At 42.6% G+C, this 14,160-nt stretch overlaps 2 protein-coding genes across 6 annotated transcripts; both read right to left on the reverse strand.

Moving 5' to 3' along the window:
- Positions 1–482: 482 nt before the first annotated feature.
- LOC143319197 (serine hydrolase-like protein) lies at positions 483–4,134 on the reverse strand. 2 transcript variants are annotated; one of them, XM_076727917.1, is made up of 12 exons: positions 4,008–4,134; positions 3,497–3,640; positions 3,202–3,315; positions 2,971–3,012; positions 2,854–2,873; positions 2,670–2,744; positions 2,304–2,410; positions 2,136–2,215; positions 2,010–2,044; positions 1,815–1,891; positions 861–948; positions 483–726 (listed from the first exon to the last, which is right to left on the reverse strand). In XM_076727917.1, exons 1-12 carry the CDS (start codon positions 4,018–4,020, stop codon positions 601–603), a joined length of 921 nt encoding a protein of 306 aa, XP_076584032.1. In that variant the 5' UTR covers positions 4,021–4,134; the 3' UTR covers positions 483–600. The 2 variants fall into 2 exon arrangements, with proteins under 2 accessions (XP_076584032.1, XP_076584031.1); XM_076727916.1 differs by having other exon boundaries at positions 4,005–4,093.
- Positions 4,135–7,360: 3,226 nt separating this feature from the next.
- On the reverse strand, positions 7,361–13,554 carry LOC143319195 (serine hydrolase-like protein). 4 transcript variants are annotated; one of them, XM_076727914.1, is made up of 12 exons: positions 13,364–13,554; positions 12,596–12,739; positions 12,392–12,505; positions 11,772–11,813; positions 11,663–11,682; positions 11,471–11,545; positions 10,540–10,649; positions 10,353–10,432; positions 10,187–10,221; positions 10,003–10,079; positions 9,807–9,894; positions 7,361–8,836 (listed from the first exon to the last, which is right to left on the reverse strand). In XM_076727914.1, the coding sequence occupies exons 1-12, from the start codon at positions 13,419–13,421 to the stop codon at positions 8,693–8,695; spliced, it is 987 nt and encodes a 328-aa protein (XP_076584029.1). In that variant the 5' UTR covers positions 13,422–13,554; the 3' UTR covers positions 7,361–8,692. The 4 variants fall into 4 exon arrangements, 3 of the variants coding, with proteins under 3 accessions (XP_076584029.1, XP_076584027.1, XP_076584028.1); XR_013077063.1 differs by having other exon boundaries at positions 9,807–9,889; positions 11,471–11,682; positions 13,364–13,534; XM_076727912.1 differs by having other exon boundaries at positions 11,471–11,682; positions 13,364–13,541.
- Positions 13,555–14,160: the final 606 nt, after the last annotated feature.

The following is a 14,160-nucleotide window of genomic DNA, read 5'->3' on the forward strand; positions in this document are numbered from 1 at the left end:
CTGGTCTGGATTGAAGAAGGTGGAGGCAGAGTTGCATGTTGACTCTCTTCCTGGGAGATTTCATAAATGAACCACAGGCTTCACATAATCTCTGCATCTTACTTTCTTTTAGCATGTGTGCTGAGCAGTGAAGTAAATGATGATAAGAACATGCAAGGATTTCCTCTCTCCTTGTTCTGTAGACCGTCATCTACAAACTAAGCTGATCATGAGACGGGATGCTCTGCATCAGGATCTGGGTGGTATACCTGTGCTGCTCAGCCATTTCCTGGAGGACACCTTGAAATTGGGCTCCTCCAAACTTGTATTGGATTCTGCTTCTACCTTGAAATGGGCTCTTAAACTTCCTTGAAAATGATTAATTCTTGGGAAATAGTGATTCTGCAGTGGTGACCTCACACTGTACTTTGTAGGTGTAACCACCTTATGTTCCATCCCACCGACTCGTATCAACAAGAATGACGTCGCTTTAAGGAAGCAGTGATGGCACTTAATGGTTCCTTTAATGCTTTTGTGAATGCACACACACACATTTTTCTCTTGTAAACAATAGCACGTGACTTCAGTGTGACAGCGCACGTGCTCGTGTGTGTCTGTAGATTACAACTTGTGGCTGGTTGAGCGTGAGAGTGCTTTGGTCCGCAGGAAGTCAGACACAAACGGAGCGACGACTTCAGGCTTATTGAGGTGAACGTGATGATCCCCTGGTACTGTCACCACCCTGTGCTGAGGGAAACACACACACAGAGGGATATTAACCGCAGATTCACGCAGAATCAATAACCACTAAGTCTGCTGAACAATCCCAACAAACCACTTCACACACTGAGCGTTTTCATTCTGTGCAGCTGGAAACTCACGTTTCTGTCCCGCAAAGACTGGAGAAGCGTGGAGGCAAATTTACTCTGAGCTGGTTCAGAAAGTACCCGATCGGAGCCTCCATCTGATCTGAAAAACATGTTTTGCACATATTTAGTTCAATCTGAGGAAAGATCGTGTCCTGTAGGATGAAGAGATAAGCATGTTATTGACAGAGCTACCTCCCCCTTTACATCTTGCATTAAAATGTGACGTCGATCCAGATTGTATCTAGATATGACTTCATCTCCAGTGTCTTGTCCTTCTTGTTCTTCTTCCTCTTCCTTCTTACACCCTCCTCTCGGTTGTGTGGGTCCAAAAAAACAAACAAACAAACAAGCAGCCAGCCATGAAGCTGTGCTATTTATGGACTTTGATTGCTTTTTGAAGTGGGGGAAGAAGCCGTCTTTCACAGCTAGAATGCCGAAGCAGCGAAGAATGTCGTTTTCTGTAGCTGCTATTATTTCAGCTGTGGTCACCACCGGGAACGCAGTCGAGACCGGTGTCAGACTGACGTATGCACCATCTAACTTTGATTCGTTTGCAGAAGACTGTGTATTCAGAGGAGATATGTGCTTGTACTTGGCCAGACAGTTGGAGCAGAAGGTCAAGACCTTTAGGCACTTGACACTTGTGTTTAATGCTGTCTCAGTGCTTCCCTGACCACCTCCAGGAATGGTTTGGCCAACCAACTTACAACCCGTCCTCAGTGAGTCTTGCATGCACATGTACTTTCATGTGGTCAATCACTATCCGACTGTAAATTTTACACCCAATCCAATCACCCAAAGTGCATTTTAATGCAAGCTGTAAAAGAGGTGAACGATATAGACAGAGATTTTTTTTGACACATCTGTGCACATCGTTAGCTGTAGTTCTGCTGAGGACATTGGCTACTGTGCGTCAGCTGTTACAAATGTCAAACATCAATTTCAGTGCAGTGATTAATATCTTACAGGACAGCTAGAACAGGGGCCTGAATCCTCGACTGCATCTCCAGACTCTGCTCCAAAGTGATGCGCGCCATGTTTTTCTGAAAACACAGAATAACACACAAATGTTCTGCTGTTCAAGCTGAATGCTTAACTTCTGGTGGAAAGTTAACAGAGAGCAGAAAGCAGGGAGGGTTTGGGAGGTTAAAAGAGACTTACAAAATTAACTCGCAGGTCTCTGGAGAACACAAATCCTGCAGAAGAGAAACACATTGAGCTGACAGCAAACGAGAGAAAGCAAAGTGAGATTATTCCTCTCTGAGAGGAGGAGAGATAAAGACGCACCTCCTTCCACTTGAACTAAACCTCGTTCCAAAAGGATGTGCAGAGACTGTTCAGACAGAGAAGGGTTTGCAGCCGACAGCCTGAAAGAAATAAGAGACTTTTAGCAAACGGCGTGACTGTAAAGCTGATTTCCTGTATGTGTTACCGACAACTGCAGCGGTACAATACCTCCCAACTGCCCTCTCGTAAGTGTAAACTCTTTTCTTCTCTTCTGTCTTATTCTCAAACTGAAGCATCTTATCAAACCCCTGCCTCATCACTTTGGGTACTTCTGTCTGCAGGAAGAGACACAGAGAGGACGAGGCAAGAAAGTCAAAAACGACTGACGGGAGCGGAAAGCACAGCAGAGCTCTGCTTTGTGATATGAGATACACGAGATCAGTGAAAAGAAAGGCTGAAAAAGAAGAGCAGTGCAATAACACTGCAGGAATCATTGGCACCACCTGAACGATGCTCATAATGAACAGAATTTGAAGCTGAATATCTATAGATACATTATGATGAGTGCAGACTTTGGGGTGTCAGAGTTCGTACTGGATCTGTAGGTAGGAACCCGAAAGCGTCCAGAAGTACAAGAGCATCGACCATCTCAGGATACAGAGCAGTGAACTGTGGGAAACACAAGTTGGACCGCATGATGATACAAAAACACAGCAAAACAGTCTCTGAAGATTGTGTGAAAGAGAAGAGACAGATAAGACACATAAGAGCCGCTTACCAGTCCAGCAATATCCCCTCCTGTAAATAAAATGTGATTTGCTCTTTAAATGACTTTGTAACGCAGGAAAATGTACAACACGGCCTCAGAACATTGCTGGTGTAGAGCTGCACTCACCCATACTGTGGCCTATTATGGAGAATTTCTTCAGCTGCAGAGCTGTGAGAGTTCATTTCACAGATCATCAAACAGGCACGTTCAGTATCTCATCACAGAACACTGAGAAGGGTTTTTTGTTGCCAAGTCGGACTGTGGTTTAGCATTGGGTATAAAAACACTCGTATAAAGGGGAACATGAGCTGCACAGTTTGGTTGAAACAGATTCTGCAGCTTCTTGAACTCACACACCGTCAACAACTCTGTATACGTCCGCCGCGTACTCGGGATTAGAGTAGAAGACTCCAGGAGGACGATGTGACGACAGACCGTGACCTGCAAGGTCCACCGCCACGTATCTGCACTCTGTAATTACAAATAATATTGCTGTTATCATGAGTAACTGCAGAGCGCTGTGGATAAAGGTGCTGCAGCCGTACCATTCACACAAACTACTTAGTTTTATTATTGTTATTGTTAACGTATATCAGCTGAACTTTGTGACCATATCCCTACAATCATTGCAAAGCTATCAGTAATAGATTACCTTTTGGCAGAAGGGGAATGAGGGTGCTGAATGAACCACAGTTGTCAGCCCAGCCGTGCAGGCACAGCACAGGATGACCACCATCAGGACCCCAGACTTGACCCCTGATCTCTCCCCATGGGACCGGCACAGAGAGCTCTGAAACTGGACACATTGAACAGCACAAACACAAGAAAATCAGCGTTTGTCCTCCCTCATGGCACTGTCTGCCTGTTTGATTGACAGGTCAGAGCCTGGTGACTCAGGCTCGATGCAGACTACAGTGGACTTGATTCAGGTGCACAGAGCTCTGAAACTGGAGTCTGCAGCTCGCACACACAAAGATTTCAACAGAAACGAGCAACAGCAAAGACTCTGACTGACCGCTGCAGACCTTTACGGGCCTGGCTGACACTTTCAAACGCGCTAGAAAGCGCTGCTCGGACGCCGGAAGACGCCACATTTACTTTGTAAACAAACACCTGTGACGGCAGACAGCTGTTTAACCATCCTCAGACTGTGACTTTACCACCTTGTTTAGCCATTGTAGCTGCTGACGGGTGTCAAACGCTCCGTGAAGTTTGCTCGCATCTCTGAACAAACATAAGAACAGCGTAGACTCGTGCCCGGACTTCAGAAAACGTTTCCGGTGGCAGCCTGGACTTTTCCCGTCGCCCGTGTTCCCTCAGTACGGTCTTTCAGGCGGCGGCGCAACAGGAAGTAGAATCTCTGTCGTTGTATTTACGCACCGCTTTGACTGTGGAGCCGTGATCCAGCGTACGAGAGCAACTGTAATGTAACTGAGGGCATGAGCTCAAGTAGTCTGCTGTGCTCTACTGTGCAAAGTCAAGGTACTTAGCTTGAGTCTCCACATCTTTGATGCAACTTCATACTTCTACTCCACTACGAACATTGATGACAGCAAACATTGAGCTTCTTACTCCACTGCATTTGTCTGACAGCCTCGGTTACTACTTACTTTTCAGATTACCATTTTTCATACCAATCCAGTCCAATGAAAACTGTTTACAGGTTTGGTTGTTTTCATTTTTTTTGGTCCTTTACGGGTTGAGAAAATTTTCCTATTTCTTAAACTAAACCATTTAAAAACCCACTTGGATTATCTGGAAAGTGCATCTTCATAAAGCTGAAAACAGGCTGTTTTTCCGAGCTCATGAAAAATTGACTTTCCACAGGTTGATCTTACAGTGACAGAGATGCACGATGTGAGTCCGATGGAGAGGATGCTGAAAAAAAAACCAATCAGTGTGTTTGATAACTCTACTCACGGGAGGATTCGATGTCATGCCTGTTTGTTAGGACTCTTAGGAGCTGTGGCTCTTGCTCTCTGGTAAGAGGATGATGTGTGTACTCTGACTTTCTCTTCAGGTACAGTTGAAGTTACCTGTTTTTAGAGGAAGGTCAGAATTCCCCAGGATCATGTTTCAGCTTCTTATAAAGACCGATCAAAGAAAGTCTCAGAGGAGAAGAGGCTTGTGAGACACAGGTTAGCTCAGAAGTAGGTCAAGACTTGTTCTTCTGCAGTACGCCCTTCAAAGATTCAACTGACTGAAAATCCTTCCTCTGAAACCTTTAAAAACCTGCATTATGGCATCAATGCTTCTCAGTCATGCTCCTCTTCAGAAGAGGAATAAACGCTCATGCACCTCCAAAGCATGTCAACATATTTCATATTTATCAGTCATGAATTAATCAAACATTAAGGTCATGAGTTATGAAGGTTCTCAACACTGTAAGGAGTTTGTGTCCATCAGTTATGTTCGTAAATACAACACAGTAAAACAGGCTGATATCTCCAGCCATGTTTAGTCAGGATATACATAAACATATATAGAAGTTTAGATAGAACATACTTCTAATTTATGTAGTCAAAAGTGTCCCATGAATGCAGAACTGCACAATATTGGGCATTACTGTTTCAAGGGCCTCCTGTGTGTTGAAGGCTTAGTGATATATGTGCAGTCATCCTTCTGCCAATCTGCTTTCCCCCAATCTGCATCACTTCTGATGAAGAAGACGAAGGGGAGGGTGAGATTAGTATTGTGGATGAAGGTGAGGGTATCCACCTTAACCCACCACTGACAATGAGGAGGGGTGGAGGGGTCATCCAGCTAGTTCCACCGGAACATGTTTGACAGGGATGGCGAGGAGTGTATCCTCCTGCTCCTGCTGATGCTCCCATCCCCGGCCCTGTTGCTGTTCCCAGTCATAATCCTGATGCTGTGCCTCAGCAGCTGCTTGTCACTGAGAGAGAACTAAGAGGCAGAGGTGGAACTGTGAGCAGCTCCCTCCACTTCAGCTCAGCTCCTGTCCTTATGAGTGCTGAAGGCGGGCTGATGACAGTGACTCTGATGAGGACCGACAGGCCTGTTTGCTGCAGGATTGGAAACCCTTTGTGTTTGGCAGTGCAGATAACCTTCCAGCCATCTGTGGGGTTGGTGATAACTCAGGCAGCATCTTGCTGCATCTGTCTTCTATTGATTTTCCTTTTTGAATAGTTCCTTTTATCAGTAAAGTACTAAAGGACTCTTAATTGCATTTATGCACTGCTTTAATCCAAAGCACTTTCTAATGTGTCGCTTTCATCCAGTCACACGCTCACAGCAACCACTACCAGACAAAGGTAAATTAATGCTTACCTCATAATCTTACACTAATTCAAAGATTGTTTATTTTACTCTTTCTGTTGCACGATCGTGTCTTTTTATTTTTTAATTCTTTAGTTAGGTGTAGGTGGCCGTAACAGACGGAGGAAAGCCGTGCGCATCTGTCTTTCAGTCAGCTGAGTAAGTGATCCCCTCACTAAAAATACAAAGGTAGCGCTGCTGATGAGCTAAAGCTCGTTTTTACATGTGTGCATTATATCTATTATAGGAGCTTTTTACTGATGAGGGTCAACAGTAAAATGATGCAAGATTAAATCATTTTGAAAGACTTGAGAAATCATAGTGTCATATTTTTTCTGAACTGATAATCCTCCAAAGTAAAAGCCTTTCTTAACATGTTGAGTTTCAGTGCTGTATTACTAAAAATATGCCATCAACAAAATATTGTTACAGTACTTGAGTCCAGATTCATCCTCTGCTGTCACTGCCGTACTCCTTCCTCCCACAGCTCACTAACTTTTGAGATTAAACATGAGGACGTACACTTCAGAGAAAGTGTGCAACTGCTAAAATATTAACACCAGGCAGCAGAGATCTGAGACGTCTGATGTGCCACAGTGCATTTCAAACATTCCTCAAAGACAGCAGGTACAAGGTGATATAACCACTGCCTGCAAACGTGTAGGGCAGCAGGAAGGCACCAAGCCAAGAAGAGTTCAGCCAGCGCATCCTCATCCCAGGTCGACAAATAAAACTTCAGTATCTGACGACCTGGGAATGAGACTGGGCTGGCTCGACAGCCTGAAGGACATCAGACAACTGAGAAGAGTCATAAAGGAGAACGTTGTCATGATGTAGATAAGACTTAAGCGGAGCAGCGATTCACAAAGGTTTTGTTTGCCAGATATTCACCATCACTTGAAGAACCTACGTGTGTTTGTCGCCTGATTCCAAATAAAACATTAACCTGAACTTTTAGCCAAGAGCTTAATAGCATGTAATTTGGTACTTTTATACAACCCCAATTCCAAAAAAGTTGGGATGATAGAGTGAAACTTTATAAAAGCGAGGTTCACCACTTTGTGAACACGATTGGATAAAGGATGTTACTTTATGGGCTCAGGAACACTTTGGAAAACTGCTGTTGGTAAACACAGTTTCTTTGCAGATGATTGCATTCTGTTTTTACTTATGTCCCAACTTTTTTGGAATCAGGATTTTACAATATATGCACACATACAGAATAAAACATACATATACTGTACAATCTATGGTCACTTTATTGGGTAAACCTGCATAATCTAGTGCTGGGAAGGGAAATATTAGGAAATATTGGGACCACCTCTCAATGTAACGCAGTCCAATACCGCTCCACCACTATTCTCAGTGCTAAAATATACTAAAAATATACAGTTAAAATACTCAATTAGACAGGAAAATAAAATACACATTACAACTGAAGTGGCACCTTGATGACAATACAAACTGACAGTAAATGCAAAAAGGTTAGAACACTAATATTAGCATTCAACAAAAGCACAGTTGAGAGTAAACAGCTCAAGCTTGATATAAACTGATCTGACTATCAAGTGTTAAAATGAAGTATACAGTACACAGAGGACAGACGTTTGTAATGTGGGTAACATGGCACTTTTTCCCCCTTGAGGTAAAGATGTGAAAATAGAAAAGTTTTCATCCTTTAAAAAAGTTTGTTTTCTGGTGTGTAATGAACACTGCAGCTTCAGAGTGTCAGAGTGTCGAGTCTGATAAATGTCCTCCAGTGATGTCACTTGAGTCGGCATCAGTTGGGGCTGAAGACTACAAGTCTGAAAATGAAAAAAATGATGTGAGTTCATCAGACCTCTGTCGCCCACTCTCCTCTCTGCTTGAGGCGAGCTGCTCAAAGCTACATGCATTCGCTGCTACTAGCATAAATACTAGCACCCAAACCCACTCTGACTGGACTGTTGGTTGTGGAGTTACATTGTGAGTAATGTAGGAGTCAGGTTTTGCCAAGGAAAGAAATACTGGATCACTGTAGTACTACTGTATCGTACTGCACCATCCCATCACCAGCCAAACATGTTTTCAAATGTTACACTTTACTGCTTAATTAGTCTCTGATAATCAGTGATGTGTTACAGGAGTGTCATTTCTGTTTAAAGACTGACCAATACAGACTGAAATGAGTGCACCTGGTTGTGAATGACACCTATTCGCTGGATCAAAAAGCAAACAAAACAAACGGCGTTAAAAGCACAGTTTAGCTGTCTTTTGCTGATCTGTCTCTTCATCTCAGTCAACACTCCTCCTTCACTACTTCACACACCATCTGGAGTTCAAGAAAGCAGCTTGGTGTGAAACCTGGCTTATATTGCTCACAATGCCACCATCACTCGTATTAACAACAATACACATTAATATCTATCAAAATATATTTAATCATTTAATCAAAAGTAGTACGAAGCAACCGGTTGATGCAGCTGGTTGACTCGGGTTAAAACACCGAGTGTCGACTGAACAGAATAAACACAAGAACGTGTAGAAGTGTTATGTGAGTTGAGGCAAAACTGATGCTTAATTGTGTTTGCTATAACTTGGCAGTGTCTTCATTTGTTTTGGCGGCTGACTGTGAGAGCACTTTGGTCCGCAGGAAGTCAGACACAAGTGGAGCAACGACTTCAGGATTATTCAGATGGATGTGATGATCACCTGGCACCGTCACCACCGAGTGCTGAGAGGAGGAGGCAGAGACAATAGGTGTGAGAGACGAAATCAAAGTGGAACATTTTGTCCTGCAATCATTGATTGTTTCGGGCCACATGGAGGTGACAGAAACGAACTGTGAGCACAACACTGACATATAATCTCCTCTTCATAAGGCAAACGTGTTCGAAAACAGCTGCTTATTTATACATCCAGCAGTTACGGAGCAACATTATCCAGTCTCCAAGTCCAAGATTCACTCTCTGTTAGCTCTGTTTTTGGTGTCCACCAACTCCTGAGTGAACGGTGTGTCTCATCAGCTGCTAAATAGTCCACTGTGGTTGGATTTCCATCCAAATATATTGCAAATTTTAACTGGATTTTAAAAAACAAAGAGCGCTAGTCAAGCAAACAAAAAACAGTACAAAACACGAGTAAGTAAAGTAAGTAAAGCTGCCGTAGATTAAAAAAACAAGCTCAAACTCTCTATAAAGCTTTAGCCAAGGGGAACAGCAGATTCAGGTGATGATTCTCTGTAGGTTCATCACTACTAGAGACAGCTTTCACACTGTCATTTCATGCATCATCATTATAGAAATATTGATTGTAGCTGCTTTAAAAATCATTTGGAATCTGATGGCCGTTTACTCGTTTTGTGACATCTGTTGCACGGTGGAAAGTCTGACATCTACTGAATCTTTCTATCACCAGCTGACTTGGAAAGAGAAAGTGATCACTGGAGATGTTGAGCTGATTCACATCCTTTGTTTCCTCTGCAGCACTTGACCAAGTTTGTGCATGTAGGTCAGTGTTGAGGTTCACAGAAAAATTCTGCTGCCTCTAAGACACTGAGCTCGTACTGCACTGTTGCTGCTTTAGCATCTGTGCATCTGTCTGTCTGTCTACTATGCACAATTACACACACTTACCAGCTAAAAATAAACACAAAGATGCAAGTGTAGCTACTTTACACAAGCAGACTGTAAAAATACACTCACATTTCTGTCCCTATAGGCCTGGAGAAGTACGGAGACAAATTTCTTTTGCTCTGAATCAAGAAATAGTTTCTCAAAGCCGTCTTCTGCTCTGGAAAGACAAAGAAAAAGATGGCAGGTATATTTAGTAAGGTGCACCTGGTATGGTACTGATTTCAGTAAATGTAATAATGAAAGGTGAGCTGGAGGAATATCTTACAGAACAACTAGAACAGAGGCTCGAATCCTCGACTGCATCTCCAGACTCTCCTCAAAACTGATGCGCACGACGTTTTTCTGCAATGAAAAACAAAACATGCTGTACATATATTTCATGGGCTGCGTATGACACATGTGGGAGAAATAAAAAGGCAAAGTGATGAGTTGGTTCGGCTGTAACATACCAGATTAATGCGAAAGTCTCGAGAGAACACCACGCCTGAGAGTCACACACATCACATTTTCAGCAGAGGAGTAAAAGCAAAGTGAGATTATTCACTGAGTGAACTCGTGTTTTTTTTCTAAGAGGAGCACCCAAAACAAACAGAGAGGAGGGAAAGAAAGCCATACCTCCTTCCACTTGAACTGCACCTCGCTCTAAAAGGATGTGCACAGACTTTTCAGACAGAGTCGGGTTTGCGGCCATGAGCCTGAAAGAACATAAAAGGCTTCTTTAGACAACAGTTGGAGAAACATTATTGGGTGAGTGGATGTTCGGTCATTTCTATAAAACACTGTAAATTGGAACATGTAACACCTCTCTACTGCATTTTGTAAAGTGTAAACTCTTGTCTTCTTCTCTGCTGTCTTTTTTTCAAACTGAAGCAGCTCATCAAAGCCCTGCCTCATCACTTTAGGCACTTCTTTCTGCAAGAAAACACACAGAGACGATGACAGAAATGATGAGCTAAGCAATTTGAAACCACCGACAAAAGAGTGGATTGTACAGCGCGGCTCTTTGTGAGGTATTATGGAGTGATGCAGTAATATGACGTGAATGCTGAGCCCTGACCCAAAGCACGAAGATGTGTCACACTTAATTACATTTGTGACTAAAGGCATTTCTTAAATGTGATGCCTTTCAAAACGTCAAACAACTCAGGCATCATAATGAAGTCATATAGTGTGTTAGAGCAAAACGGAGGTCTCAAACTCTCAAACTCTGGGGGCCAAGTCTGGGGGACTTGTTCTCTCTTCAAGGAGCTCCGAAAACACTCGAGTGTTTTGTTCACCAACAATAAATTTGAACTCTGTAAATTCACCTTTCCTTGGCCTTTGTACCTCTTGCTCTGCATTGTTCAGTAAAGTCAGGGTTTCTGCGTCTTTTTAAGAGCTTTTAAAGTTTGGGAATGCCTCGGGATGAAGTCAACATTTGCCCATTATGAGAAAATAGACTTTTGCAAATCACAGTGAAGACGTTTTCATTTTTCATGACTCTAAATTCAATGATTTTTAAGACTTTTCAAAGCCTGCAGATACCTTGAGATGATATTCCTGGAGAGCAGCAGTGCTCTTCTTGCAGATGAGGCAGCAAGCCACATAAAAATAACACACTGTCTGCTTCTCGCAAAACAGTCTGTCATCTAGTTCAACCTTTATTTAGGTTAGCCAAGAGATGTTTTTGTGAGTGGTTGTTGTGCAGATAGCTGTGATAACTGTGGTCTGGGATGTAAAAACTATTGAAGTACCAGCTCTGTAGGTAAGAATCCATAAGAGTCCAGCAGTACGACAGCATCCACCATCTCAGGATACAGTGCGCTGTACTGTGGGAAACACAATATGAACTTAACACCACACAGTACGGCAAGAGTCTGCACAGAGCATGGATTGTGTTCAAACAGTAACAGGATGAAACAGCCTGTCCTGACACTGTCACTCACCATCCCGGCGATGTTGCCACCTGATGTGAAATATAAGAGGTGTACACATAAATATAAAATATCACAAGCGTTTAAAACTGCTTTAATTCTGCTGTAAAGCTGTACTCACCCATGCTGTGGCCTATGATGGAGAATTTTTTCCACTGCAGAGCTGTGGGAGTTAATTTCACAGCTCATCAACCAGGTTCAGTATCTCATCACACATATGGAGACTGTTTTTAGTTGAAAGACAACATCACTGCTGTGGTTTAACTGCAGCACAGAGGCACCAGAGCTCGACGATAAAGCTAAAATATATCACAACATTACTCCTGCTTATTTTAACACTATAGAATAACGGAAAATATGTGCAACATCGCATAAGATCTATGATGTAAAATCTGAACAGGAGCTTTCAACTGCAGCCTTCTTCAGAGGGTGGAAATATATTGGTTGTCATGGAGACAACTCGGCTGCCATCATCATGTTCGAGAAAACAGTAACGTGTTGTTGACAGCTCCAGCAAGAGCTGAGAGTGAAGAGCCCTGCGAGGGCAAAACTCCTCAAAGTGTAAAAGAAAAACCTTCAATAACTAAATAACTTGTCATTCATAATTAAAATGTACTCAGAATCCTAAATTTGGACAACAGATCAGCCAATATACAGGCGAGTTTATCACCCCCTGAACACACGACATCCCTGCAGAGATCTCAGCAAAAGCTGCTGCTGTTGAATGAGTGGCTCACACACCGTCAACGACTCTGTGGATGTCCATCACATATGTAGGAAAAGAGTAGAAAACTCCAGGAGCGCGATGTGATGACTGACCGTGACCTGCCAGGTCCACCGCCACGTATCTGCACTCTGAGAGGAGGGACGGAGAGCAGGACTGAGTCAGGCCGAGCGATACACGCTACATACTGTACGTACACATGAAGTAACGGACACAATTACCTTTTGGTAGGAAGGGAATGAGGGTGTTGAATGTACCGGAGTTGTCAGACCAGCCGTGCAGGCACAGCACAGGACGGCCGTGATCGGGACCCCAGACTTGAGCCCTGATCTCTCCCCATGGGACCGGCACAGAGAGCTCTGAAACTGGACACATTACTCACGAAAGGCTGTAACATATGCTGCTCTGTAAACAAAGTGTCCGTCTGTGCTTGTTTTATTGAAGTGTTTACTAAAGAGCATCAATAATTTGGCATTCACTCCTTTCAACACTTACGGCTATTTAAACACCGTCATGCTGATTTGCCCACATTAACCTGAACTAACATTAACAAATGATACAAAACTGGTTTCACGGAGCACATTTTGATAGTTGGGGTGCAAATAATTTATTCTACAGAAATATTTTATTAGAAAATAATGGCAGTTTGTCAATTTCTTCCATGTAAAATTATTACTACACTGGCAAAACTGATTGCTCTATTTTATAGCGATATAATTTTTTTTTTTTATAGATAATGATGACTGTTTTTCAATAGCTGCCATGTAAATAACTCCATGTTTTTTACAAAAAGCATTTAATACCAATACTAATGTTTAGTATCGATTTTGAATCACACTGTCACATTAAGTGGAAATCATTTTGAGAAAAAAATGATGATTTCTCTCTCTATATGTATTGTTATTTGTTATTGTTGTCCAGACACAAGCACTCATAACACCGCAAACATCCCCAAACCACGACTCATTTCACTTCGTCTTCTCTGTTACCTGCTCGTCTCACTGTACTGGAGTGAAGATATCTGACGCCTTTCAAAGCGTGTATCATCTTTGAGAACGCCTCTGCTGAACAACCGCCGCAATTAAATCCGATAGAAAGTAAGAAAAAAGTTTAACAGCAGAAACGAAACTGGTCGTCCAATTCATACAAGCTGCTGTTTGTGTCACTGTCACCTTCCGGGTGCTGAAAAACCACGTGATACGAGCTGAAGCTGCTATTGGATAAACGGACATGTGGTTCTACAGTCTGAACCAATTACTGCGAAGGAGAGGAGGGGCTTCCCTTTAACCGACTGTGACGATGACCTTTAACCACCGCCAGAGGGCCGAATGGACAACGAACTTTGACACACAAGCGCCGGAAAACCGTAACTTCCAATTCATAAAAACAAGAAGGAAGCACAGTGTCATGGCATGAAATTATAACGTTATGTGTGCATGTATACACACACACACACACACACACACACACACACAGTAAACAGAGAGAGCAGCAAACTTTACATTCATATATATACATTTAATTTATTAAAAAGTCAGTGGCAGCCACAAAAGTCTGAAGTCTTGATTTAACAGAAGGGAGGGGTGAAGCAGATATCAAGTTTATCATTAACTTGATAGTAATGTCTCTGGATATGGCGATTAATCCAGATATGTGGGACATAAAAACTGATGGCTGCTTTTTCTTGTTTAGTTTTGACTCTGGGGATATTAATAAAGCATTCAGAGCTTAATAAACCTACAGTGATATTCTTAAAATCAATATGCATCGAAGTCATTTCAGTCTT

This window comes from Chaetodon auriga, chromosome 4 (genome assembly GCF_051107435.1).
Source record: "Chaetodon auriga isolate fChaAug3 chromosome 4, fChaAug3.hap1, whole genome shotgun sequence".
Classification (NCBI taxonomy): Eukaryota; Metazoa; Chordata; class Actinopteri; order Chaetodontiformes; family Chaetodontidae; genus Chaetodon; species Chaetodon auriga.